This window comes from Micropterus dolomieu, linkage group LG05, assembly GCF_021292245.1.
Source record: "Micropterus dolomieu isolate WLL.071019.BEF.003 ecotype Adirondacks linkage group LG05, ASM2129224v1, whole genome shotgun sequence".
Classification (NCBI taxonomy): domain Eukaryota; kingdom Metazoa; phylum Chordata; class Actinopteri; order Centrarchiformes; family Centrarchidae; genus Micropterus; species Micropterus dolomieu.
In genome coordinates, this window is record NC_060154.1 from 29,026,758 (window position 1) to 29,039,589 (window position 12,832).

The 12,832-nt window shown below is 40.4% G+C and overlaps 1 protein-coding gene across 3 annotated transcripts in view; it reads left to right on the forward strand.

The window, feature by feature from the left end:
- LOC123971397 (pre-B-cell leukemia transcription factor 1) overlaps positions 1-12,832 on the forward strand; it is a 69,635-nt gene that overhangs the window by 11,381 nt on the left and 45,422 nt on the right. For 2 of the 3 annotated variants that reach the window (XM_046050164.1, XM_046050163.1), the window contains exons 1-2: positions 33-409; positions 1,405-1,478. In XM_046050164.1, the coding sequence (XP_045906120.1) occupies positions 222-409; positions 1,405-1,478 (262 nt within the window). In that variant the 5' untranslated portion in view covers positions 33-221. Of the gene's footprint in view, positions 1-32; positions 410-1,404; positions 1,479-12,832 lie in introns of those variants that run through there. The other variant, XM_046050162.1, reaches the window with a different exon arrangement.

Genomic DNA, 12,832 nt, shown 5'->3' on the forward strand with positions numbered 1-12,832 from the left:
GGGGAGCAGGAGGGCTCGTATCTCCGCTTTCCCCCCCGAGACCCCCCCCCCCCCCTTCTGTTTGGCGAGCGCCAGAAAAAGCCCCAGCGAGGAAAAAGTGGGTGCGCGGCGCAAATATCAAAACACCACCGGGATTTGCCCCCCTCCTTTTTTGTCTTTTTATGTATTTTTGCAGGATTTCAGCTGCGAGAGCGACACAGAGAATAAGATAGAGAGAAGAGATGGACGAGCAGCCGAGGTTGATGCACTCTCACACGGGGGTAGGCATGGCAGGGCACCCCGGCCTGCCGCAGCATATGCAGGAAGGCACCGGAGGAACGGACGGCGACGGGAGAAAACAGGACATTGGAGACATTTTACAGCAAATTATGACCATCACGGATCAAAGTCTGGACGAAGCCCAAGCGAGGTAAAGATCCGATTCAGCCTCTTCTTCCACTGTCAGGAGGAGGCGGCGGCAAACTAGAAATTTAAAAAAGGAGAGGGTTTCAGGTTAGAGGGGGTGAAAAATGTAAATTGAAATGTCTAAATTTACAATACAGTGCGGTGTAGATGGAACTAAATGTAAGGACACTGCACAGCCTTGTGTAAAAGCCGACGAAAACAGTGGAAAATAGCGATGGCATGCCTGCAAATCAAGTTTGCTTCACAATGAAATAACTCCAACACCGCGCTCCTTGCAGAGAAAATAAAAGTGATAGATAAAAAAGTAAAAACGTGTTGGAATGTGGTGTTCACCGCAAGAGTATTTTTAAAGCAATTTACACCTCTATGCAGTCATGGTGCATTCATGAGACCAAACAAATCCAGGTTATATTTTATTTACTAAATATGAGAGGTAATTACTGAGTAACACTTCAGGCTGTCTTTTAAGTGGCTTACGGCTTGTTCACAGCGCGGTGAAAAAATGCAACCACTTACTTACCTCATGCACAATTCAAGGTTTCATCCATCTTGTAGAATCCACATTAAATTCAGCAACATTCAGCAAGTGACTGACAAAAGATATACATTTAAAATGTTTTTGTTTTTTTAAAATTGATAGTCAGAAAGAAGTTATTTATATGTGAATTGTACAATTTTGCTGTGACAATATAATAACAGGACAACAGATGAAGCTAAATAAATTCAGTTTCAGTAAATATCAGTTACTTTATAGGTAAATGGATATAGGTTGCAACAATGGAGCTGGTGCACATGTGTACATGTCCAGGTGTTAACAATCTATTTGAAAATAGTTGTGTTGTTTGTGCCTGTAATTGTACCATAGCATCTATATAAAAGTAAAAAAAATAAATAAAAATGATAAGAGGTGGCCTTACTGTCCAATAATTAAAAGGCTGTATAAGTTTTATATATAATATTTTAATGTGGTTTGCTTATGAAGCCACTTTTCTGTTTCAGGAAACACGCTCTGAACTGTCACAGAATGAAGCCAGCTCTTTTCAATGTCTTGTGTGAAATCAAAGAAAAAACAGGTATGTTCACATTCATTCTGCAGTCCAAAAAGAGAAAACACTAAACACTGCACTGTTGTTGTCTCCATACTGTATACAAGGAATCCTCCATGTCTCCTTAACCACGTTCAATGAATATGATATTGCACACAGCATTTTTCACTAATGGGCATGTTGCAAAAAAAAAATACAAAAACAAAAAAAACAAAGAGGCACAGTACCAGCTCTGTGTGGGCTATTTTAGTAGCAAAAGGGTAATTTGCAATTCAGACTGAAATTCACATTGGAGAACCTGATGTTGGATATTCAGTCACCACACAATTCACCATATAAATTTCACTGACATGTAAGACATGTGTTTCCTCCTGTAGCTCTAAAGGCTGCGCATTGTAACTATTTCACAATAGGAACTGTGGACAATTACCCTGAGCAGTCCTTATCAATTATTGTGTCAACATATGAATGAGTTTTTTTGATGCTATTGTGGAATAATAGAGAGTATTGAGCAAAATTGTCACAAGCACGTTGATGTCTCCCCTTGTGAGTTAACTGTCAAGTCTGGTGAATACGTCTCTTTCTATTCTGTATTGTGTCTCTCTATTAAAGCAGTTGTGAGAGAGCGTGTCAGCAGAATAATTGCTAGGAGAGAAATAACGTAACATAGGAGGCGTAAGTCATGTTTCCAAATCATTTTCCCTGTGACATTTTTGAAATTGGCACAGATAGAATTCAGTGCACTTCAGACTGATAGCGTGCATCTCGTCTTTTATTGTCCTGTCTTTAGACTGATGTGCTATAGGACTCTTCAAAACTTACACTGTTGAGATATGGAGTTGCCAACGCATGCCATTTTACAGGGAGAGGCAGCGCTTTCTGTGTGTTTCGCACTCATTAGTGCATGAAATCCAGTGGAATGGATGGAGGATGAAGAAGATACTGTTTTCATTGTCCCCAAAGTTGCACTTGCTCATACTTGACCTTTGTGGCAGCGTTGACTGGTGCTGTTTATGTTGCTTCTCGTGTGTGATCCCACCCTCGCCTGGTGCTTTTATGGATGTTTTCATTGAAGTTCACCTCGACGCCTGCCCCCAAGCCCGGCAGTTTATCTTGAATCGGCCACTGCCTCAGGAGGGAGCAGAGGGCCTTTTGAAGCCTGCTGGCTTGCACTTCTTTTTTGTTGTCTTGGTAGGTTTTTTGGAGGGGGAGTGACACAGTTATGCATAGTGTTTTACTCCCTGGCGCTTCTCAGAGTTCATCTAAAGTTCGGCTCTGCTGAGAGTACAAAGTAACTTGGACCTCTTCCTGCCTGCACATCCATTCTTTTCTCTTTCAGCTGGCAACCTATAAATACAAGGTGCAGCTTATGGAGCTGTTCACAGGAGATCTGGTACTTGTCTTGTTTTCGTAGCCTTTGATTTTATCCAGTTAGCTTTGTTGCAAGTTTTAGTGAGAAATATTTTACATTTCTAGAGTTGAAACAGTTCCTCTAATGCTGGGATCATTTTAGGATTGATTTCCAATGCATAAATTTGGATTTAATAAAACGTATGTATACTCTGAATAAGTCCTCTGTTAGTCCTAGGTATGTTTGCTATTCTTCACTTGTTTCCACAGTATGAAATCACCATGATCACTACAGTTAATGAGCTTCAAACATTATTTCATAATTGTCAGTCTCAACTCTTCTGCAGTGTTGTTATGTTAAGAAGATCCATTTCCACTTATCAAGTCTGTTGAGAAACTTATTTTAAAAAGCGAGGGGGGGGGGGGGGGTCATAGGGGTCATAGGGTTAATAATTAATAATACATACTTTCAGTGATATTTTACTGAACTGTTGTGAAGTTCACTTCCACTGGCGAAGCAGGCCACATTTTGACTGCTGAAGTATTATTTTGCTCATGTCTCTGTAAAAAAAAGTGCCAGTTCTGTATCAATATCAATTCACTTATCTAAAATTCTTAGAATATGTTGCAGCTTGTTGCTTCCTCTAGTGGTTTGCTCTCCTTTTGGGGTTGAATTAAGACACCCTGATGAGGGATAAAATATATTTGGGGCTTATTTAATTTGCTATTGTGTTGTAATTCAAATTTTAAAATTTTAAGTTTTCTTCATTTTTAAATATTAAATTCTAGTTGTGATGGTCAGTGGAAATTTTACTTGTCTAATGGTGGGAAGTTGTTGGTATCATAATATTTGTAGTGTAGCTTCTTTCGCTACACTTACAGTAATTTCACATTGAGGCTTGACAGAAGGCAAAAAAAAATTGAGATCATAGAAAACATTAGTTGTAACTTACTTTGACAAAATGCCTGGTTTTAATTTTGTGTTATTGGCCTTATTTCAGTATTTTAACAATGAAACTGAACTGACTAGAAAACAAACCTGTATCAATTTTCTCCTCCTTTTGTACCAGCAGCCGAACTTTCCCAGTTCAGCCTTTAAATATTTCAGGCTGTGTGTAGACTGTCCGAGTCATACAGCTACTCCTCAAAATGTTGTCCCAAGTACCTTCAGAGTCAGAGACAGTGTGTGTCCACAGAGCTGCTGTTTGCTTGTGTATATTTTCTATCCCTGGCTGTCCCCGGAGCGGCTGACAGCACCTGCAGGACACAATGCCAGTGCTGATCTAGGGCCTGAACTTCTGACCTACTCTGTGTATTTTTACTTGGATGAAGTGAGGGATGGCCAACAGAAATATTGGGCAGTATAAACAAGCACAATGGTGTCACGACACTGGGAGGAAAGGACAAGGAAGGAACACTTTTTTTCTCCATTTTTGACAGACATCGGCTTTGTCTTGTTTCATTCCAGGCATATTTGGATTGTCTTTTTTACTTCAAAGGAATGCTGTTTTTCAGAAGCTGTGCATGATTCTGTGTGTGTGTGTGTATGTGTGCCCTACTGCATTCCTAAGAGGAGACGAAGCATAAACTACATAAAGCATATTAATTATATTGCTCGATGTGTGCAAAATGTGGAGCAAAGGTATGAGCAGCAGGTTTTGTCTGTTAGCATTTGTCCTAGCAACGCCGGTGTGCTCTGGTAGGAGAGGTTCTCACAAAGACTTTCCAAAAATATCTCCAAACAATGCGTCTCCTCTGCTATTGGCCCATGAAACCTTATCCTTCCGCTAACTGAATATAATTTAGCAGGCTGGTAAAGATACGGATATCAAATAATATGACACAACTTAATCCAAGTTTTTCATTTTTCTGTAAAAATACTGCTATTTTAAGGTGAACTGTTTTCTCTTAATCTTCACCGTCGTTTTTTTTTTTTTATGATTGATGAAAAGTCCTCTTTAGATAAGCAAATACTTGACAAACTGATTTAGAAAATGAGCTGCCTTGACCTCTGTAAACACTTCACCAACATCATAAATCTCTAGCAGTGTCAAACAAAACCACTCCTTGACTGAGCTGCTCAGTAAATGTGCTGCTCTGACTTGCTGTTTAATTTTTTTCCTCTCAACCTCAACAAAAGGCCAGCTTTCTTGTGGCCCGTGTTTGTATAGTGTAAGGTTTCAAGCCTAGGGGATCCTCCATTTATAAAAATGACTAGCCGAGTGATGTAATGTTATTTTTTGAAGGGTGAAAATAGGGTGTTTTACAGAGGGCAGCCGAGTAGTGTTTGACAGGATGAAATGAGCCAGAGGTCTGATTATGGAAGGTGCATGGAAGCCTACACTACATTGACTTGTCAGTCCGCTCAGATGCTTGGCATCTGCCTGTTTGTATTACAGAGGCTGAACTCAGTTAAGCCCTGCATGTCACTGTGTAAACAGGTAGGATTTCAAATGTAATACAATCTGGTGCAGTGCTGAAACAATTAGTCGATGAATTAATGTTGAAGTAAATAATGATGCAAAAATGTCAAACAGTCTCCGGCTTCTCCAATGTGAGAGTTTGCTACTTGTCTCATATCATTGTAAATTGAAAATCTTTCTGGTTTATGACTGCAACTAAAATTTACTAATTATTATATAGTTGCAGATTAAGTTTCTTTCTACTGACTAAACAGTTCATTGACTGCAGCTCCAGACAAAACGAGACATTTGGAAACATCACTTTGGGCTCCAGAAACTTGGGATCAGCGTTCACATTTTATAGACCAAGCAGTTGATCAAGTAATCGAAAAAACTATCAACAACTTAATTAACAGAGCAGTGTGTAGGATTTAATGGCATCTAGTGGTGAAATTGCAGATTGCAACCACCTGAATACCGCTCGCCTCTCCCTCCCATTCCAAGTGTGGAGGAGTACCTGGCCATGAAACTTGTGAAAACACGAAAGGCCCTCTCTAGAAGCCCGTGTTTGGTTTGTCCATTCTGGGCTACTGTAGAAACAGGGCGGTGCAACCTGGAAGAGGACCCGCTCCCTCTCTATATATAAAGGGCTCATTCTAAGGTAGCGAAAACACAACAATACTTATTTTTAAGGTGATTCATCTTATTACTGCTATTATTTTCAATTTCCATTAATCTTTAAATGATTTTTTATTATTATTAATAGCTTTCGCTAACGTGTCAGAATGTAGTGACACATTTTTCACAATCAGAAGTTCCTGAAAGCCAAGGTGACGTCTTCGGATTGCTTGTTTTGTCTGACCAAATGTCCAATAGTTAGTTGCAGCCCGAATGTGGCGATCCAGGACAAAAGGAATTTATTTGAGATTTTCAGGTTAGCTAACAGGTGCACCTCGACCTGATGTTACTATCAATAATCCATCTTAAGGAGTAACTGCATTGAGGTTTTCTGAGTTTGTTGGTACTCACTGTAAGTGGAAACCAGCAGGAAGTGAACGTGTATGTTAGCTTCTCTGCATTAAGAGGCGATGTAGATGTCTGCTCTGATAGCGAGCGCTGTGTCACGGGGCTGTTCCTCCACCTCTCGACGGCTCCGATACGTGCAGCTTTTGTCTCCTTCTTATCCTTCCTCCTCGATGCTGATCCAGCAGCATTCAGGGGGAGAGAAATGCCAAGCCCGCCGCCACAGCTGTTTCCCCAATCTCTCTGCTTAATCATCCACTGAGAGAGAGAGGAAGATCTAAAGTCTAATTCTGCTCCAAGGACAACTGTGGAAAAATGTCTTTTGATTAACAAGCATAAGGCATGTGCTGACTTTTTGCTGTATTTGCTGCAGAATCATAATCACAGAATCATCTGTGAACGACAGCTTTGTAAATGGTGTGTTAATACCATTACAGTATAGAACAATGTGGTTACATTATACATTATGCAAATTGTCAGTCGCCTAATTGATACATGTTAATCATATTAAGGAGCTTAATTATAGGAATATTTCTGTGCTGCGATTTGTTAATTAACACTGACATCACATGTACCAGGAAAGTGATCTAGTTTTTTTTCCAGGAGAAGTTTCTCCACCATGTCCTCTCATCCTCGTGAAAAAGCAGCACCAGCACTATATTGTTTTTATATTTTTAAGTGATACATTTTCAGAATTTCCTGAACTGATGAATGATGTTTTTCCTCTCTGCTGAAGGCCACTGGAATGCAGTTTGTAGAAAAATCACATTTAGCTCGGAGCAGCCCTGCCAGTGTGGAGATTACAGAATCGAGGCAAGATCCAAGTAGACTTGTGAAAGAGCGCGGGCCTCAATCTTTTACCTGAATGTCGACTCCTGTGCTCGACGCACTGCTTAAATATCACTGTTCTGCCATTTACCTCGTTCAAGGCTCTCTTTGCAATCTCACTCCCTGCAGGTTTGGTCTGTCTTTTTTTATACCGGCCTTCTTAATATGTTACGAATTTAATCAAGTCTGCAAATTTGTTATGCACGTTAAATTGAACATGCAATGGCACATTTGAATGTGGTTGCCATACCAACCCCCCAGGAGTTCATTTTCCATAATGTAGTGTTTGGAATCTCATTTCCTCCACTTTCCCCTGCTGCTGCTTGCACCACCTCCAGGCTTCCACTGTATGTTCACTATGAAAGAAGCTCGGCTGCCACAGCTTTCAAGCACTGGAGGGAGGGAGAAAGAAAAGAGCGAGGGAGAGAGAGGCCTCTCTCCACGTAGTGGAAATGACACAAATTAATATACACTACTTAAACCAGACCAAGATTAATGGTTCCCTTTCGCTGCAGCTTAGTCCCACTGTCAGTTGCCGGGTGCTCGTTGGACAAAATCAACACTAATCAACATTTATTCCACTTTTGCCCTCGGCTCTCAGGAGTCTGGCAGGACTGCGTGGCCCCCCTCCCTTCCCTCCCAGCAATCCACCCCTCCCTTCGTCCGTCTCGCTACGCTTTTCACCTCTCATCCAGCTCCTCCATACATCACCCTCCTCACACCGCTCGGCTCCTCAGAGGAGAGTGCGCCCCCTCCTATCAGGCCACATTAGAGTCATGATAGATTTTCTCTTTTCATTTGCATCTGATATTTAACACAGCAAAGCAGTTGCTCTGTCACTTTACAGTATGAGAGTGTGTGTGTGTGTGTGTGTGTGTGTGTGTGTTGGGGGGGTATGTATGTGTGTGTGCACACAGACTTTTGTTCGTGTGTGTCGTTGAAGCAGTCAGTAATTTCAGTCAGTAATCTTATCTGCACTCAGTGGCCATTGCATTATGAGAAACATGATATGCATTCAATATAGTTGAATGTGTGTGTGTAGTGTATTTATAAAACACTTCATTTTCTGGAAAGTAGTATTTTAAAATACCCACTACAGGGAAACTGAACTCAAGGTTCAACAAGGTCCTGCTATTAGACAAAATGATCAGTTTATAATGATCAGTTTATAAAGTATACAGTGTTCAATCCCAGTTCAAACCCGCCCTGTGTATCAGAAATATTCCTTTGATTTCTGAGACTGGCAGCAGCGTTGTCCACAGATTCCATCAGCAGCCCTTCTTACAGAGAAAATCAAGCATCCCGCAAAGCCTCATTAATGGCTGAGCTAATGCAGGCTGCAATTCCACCACTGCTAGTCATCTCATTCCACCGGCTGCAGAGGGACAATCATTAAGAAATATGCCTAAAATTAAAAAGAGTCTACATCTTAACTGTAAATGTTCAGTAAATGATAATATTGTTATTGAAAAGAACGACTGCATTACTGAGTCACATCAACTATGATGATATCAGGAGAATATCTGCGTTTTCTTTCTTATTAATACTTTGCGTATTAGTTATTATTCACTCTAATTAGTTTCCCACAAGTTTGTCACATCTCGTAATTTACAATTTTGTGTGCAAAGAATTCATTAAGTCAAATGGAGAAGTTGCACTATCATGCAAGCAGAACACATCTGTCAAAAAGAAAAATGCACATTTTCTGGTGTGGCGCTCCACCATCATAACATTAAGCACAGCAGCTTATTATGTCCCTACCCTAGTGAATTCCTTAAATGAGTCACATTCTCCTTTAAAACACCCTTGTAGGGAAATAATTGCATGTTTTTTGCTCAACTATAGTCATTTTTCTCCTTTATTTCAGGAACACTGTTATTCTGTGATCGCAACATGCCATGTAAGTTTCTGGGTTATCTATCATCATAGTCCATCACAACAAACTGAACCCATAAGATTTTATTTATAGAAATAACTTCTAACCTAACTCATTTCCACAACTCTAAATAAATAGTACTAATATTTATGTTCAACTGAATATTCTTTATGCAATCTGTAAGTATTAGTTAAAAATCACAATTCACAGTGTATAAACGCAACAGGTCGAGCCTTGTGTCAATGTGGGGGGGTTTGGAAAATATTCTGATATCTGATGTTCATCCCTTCTTTTCTGATACTAAGAAAGTGAGTAATGAGTAATTTGAGTTACTTTTGAGTAATTTATCATGGATTTGGTTTTCACATACTTTCAGATATACATTCATTCAGCTATCCACTTTTTCCTATTAAGGGAGCTAGATGTGCTGGATCAATTCCCAGAATGCATTGGTCGGAAGCCAGGGAAACACCCTTTACAGGCAAACAGTCCATCACAGCAGTTCAGATTTTATCCACGGTCAGTAATCTGAGGTGGAATCCCTCCTGCAGCAGTCTCAGATTTGGAGTTTGCATGCTGCTTTATTCCCTCTGAAGGGGAAATGGTGCAAACAGCTGATGCCTCTTTTCCTACTTTGCCAAGATATTCAGCGCAGTGTTGTCCATCTTGTAGCACTGCATGGCCGGCGGCATTGTCATGGCACCAACTGGCCTCATTGAAGTGACACAGAGTGCTTTGTCAGCTTTGTGTCTCAGGTGCCAACCTGCGCTTCCCAAAATAAACTGTCATGCAATGTGGCAGGACAGAAAAATGTAGGTGCGTGTTGGGGCCCCACGCCCCCCTGATAGGAAACAAATGTTCCATAGCAGAAATGTATTGTGGTTTTGGACGCCTTCCCAGCGCCGACACCAGCGACATGGTGGGGAGCTGAAAGCGTGGAGTGTGATCGTCTGCAGCATCAGCAGGGGTCTCAGCAGGTGGGTTCACAGACGCAAAACATGGAGTTTCTCTGCATTGACGTAGCCTTTTATTTATTTTTTAAGTGATTTTATCTCACTGTGGACCTGTTGGATTTTGACAGCTCTTTGTTATTTGCAGACATCCTCTTCCAGAAATAGCTTATGCTTACTGTAGTTAGCTCCTCTTCCTGTATTATAAATGGTCTGTCATTTTCTCTCTGCGGTGCAACATTACACCAGGAGAGTAAACGAAGGATGTGCACTTGGTTGAAGTCACTTTCAGGCTGATGTCAGGAAGTTGGAAAGGGTGAGCATGTGGAAAGTCACATACAGAGATTCCTTACCGGCCTCCGAACTGTAACCACTGGCCGTAACTGCCCTGCTGGATTTGGCACTGAGCATGTGATTCCTGTTAGATCTCAGCGTGGCCTTTGTTTCTATAGCTGCCATGACATTTTTATGACTAGTGGACTGAAGTAAAGGTGGGAGTCACAAAGGCTTGAAATGGAAGTTCAGTCCTCACCTCCATAATGAGGAACCAGTAGCTAATCATGCAGACAAAGGGAAGGATTCTGTAGCCTGACAGTGAGAGAGGTATAATGATGTTTCACTAAACATGGACTGCAGAGCTGCATAGGTTGTGATTTGAACAGTGTCTGAGCCAGGATTGTCTAGGAGGGGGTGAAATGGACTGCTTTTCTAGGTGGTCACTGCTCCATTCAAGCGGGAAAATGAACAATACTGTTAAAACTGCACACCCACTACAAAATAAAGTTAAAATCAATAGAAATTTTCCTCAAATTCAAGGATCTAGAATTAGAGATTGGTATCTAAAAAACCAAACTGGTTTACTGTAGCTCGCATTAAGAAATAATAGCAATATTACTGTGATAATTTTTTCAACTAATCATTACATTGAAGAGTGGAATTATATTTTCTGGTGACTGTTGTGTAAGTTATTTCTCTATGTTAAGTCAACAAGTGACAATCACAGCTAAATATATCACCGAAATTAACCCTGTTGACAGCTCCCTGTCTACCCCGTTAGCTGTTGAACTAATGTTAGCTAATCACAGACAGGGCGAGCTTTTGTTCAACTTTGAATGTCTAGAGGTGATTACAACGCTGGTGAAGTGATTAAAAGTATAACTGAGGGATTCTTGATCATTTCCTATCTGCCAGCATCAGCTGTTGTGTGGTCCTCCACTGCTATCTAGCTACAACGTACAGGTTGCGACAAGCTAATGTCCGATTGTTTGTTGACCTTCAGACATGAACACGTACTAGGTAACAGCCAACATTTTAATTGTGTAGTTTGGCTCATGCTACATTGACTATATATATGGTGAAATTGTAACCACAGGCAGCCAAGTGGGACCATTCACGTCAGCCTCCAACTCTGAGATATCAGGAACAACAACGCGCTGAAAAGAACTACAGACGTGTCAACAAACTGCAAAATGGCAGCTCCACCACTGGCAGTTACACCCAAATAAAACCCAATATTAACACCAATACATTCAATGTTATAGGAGCTGTACACTATTCATATCTGGTATCACTGCAACAAATACATAGCACAGCGAAAAAAAAGCAAATTTATTTTGTTCATAAGGTGTGGCTATAAGGTTAGCACTAGGGCTGGAATATTAATGCTTAAACTCTATTCTTGTTCTTACAATTCTACCAACATTGCGTGAATGCATGTACCTCCTGAAATAAATGTTGATACAGCGATATTAAGAAAATGAGAAACCTGCTAACAGACTTGAGCCTGCTCCTAATTGTATTTATAGACTTAATGATTAGTCGATTTGACCGTGAAACTTGTCGGCAGCCCTATAGTCCTGCAACTATTAGACACTTTATTGATTTCTTGATAGACAGAAAATTTATTCAATTAAAAAAACTTAAATCAATTAATCGTTTAGTCATTAATCAGACAAAGGTACCAAACACTCACTGGTTCAAGCTTGTGAAATGGGAGGTTTTGCTGCTTTTCTCTGTTTTAAACAGTTGAAAAATGTAATGTCTTTGTGTTTTGAACTGTTGGTCGGACAAGATTTAAAAGCATTAACATGGCCTCTAGGAATCTTTTAAGATTTTCTTACATTTTCTGACTAAACAACTAATGAATTAAGCAAAAAATAATAATTGGGAGGCTGATTGATAATCAAAATAATCATTAGTTGCAGTTCTAAAAGGGAGCTGGCCACCCTGTCATTACTATTCCTGCTGATAAATTTACATTGCTCCTGCCTCTGCCATAAAGAGATTGTGTTGATAAGTTAATATTCCGACAACAGAGATGAGATAAAGAGGTTTCAGGAGTTTGGAGGATAGCGTAACCTTGATAAAATACTCGTCTCAGTGACATTGATTTTCACCATCCATCTTCATCTGATATGAAGTATGCAAATGGTAGCATCGGCTGAGAGTGGAGTACAGTGCTGTTAAATGGGCCATTTCAAATGTTCTTTGTACTATGCTGACTTCCAAAAACCTCACTGTCAGCCAGCTCGGCGCATGCTATAGTCTTTTTGGAGACACTTTTCCACCTTTATCCTAACTCTCTTTCCATTTCTTCCACTGCTCTCCACCCTCTCTTCCCATTTTTTCTCCCCTTCTCCTCTCCTTGCATGCCATACAAATTAGGTATACCGACAGTGTCAGACTGGCTACTCATAAAATATTAACAGCTTGTAGAGACTTTTACATTGTTACATTTCTCTTCATTTTTAACTATGTCAGCACAGGTTGTGGAACATTTATGTGTGTGAGTTCAGGAAGGCTATTACCCTACCAGCTTTTTTTCATGTTTGAGATGATATCCATCAAACCTCTTTTCTCATGCAGGCAGTCTATCTCACCTCAAATATCCTTCCTTTGCAAATGGAAGCGAGGCAATATTGAAGTGTGCTTATTTATACCTACCACATCCTG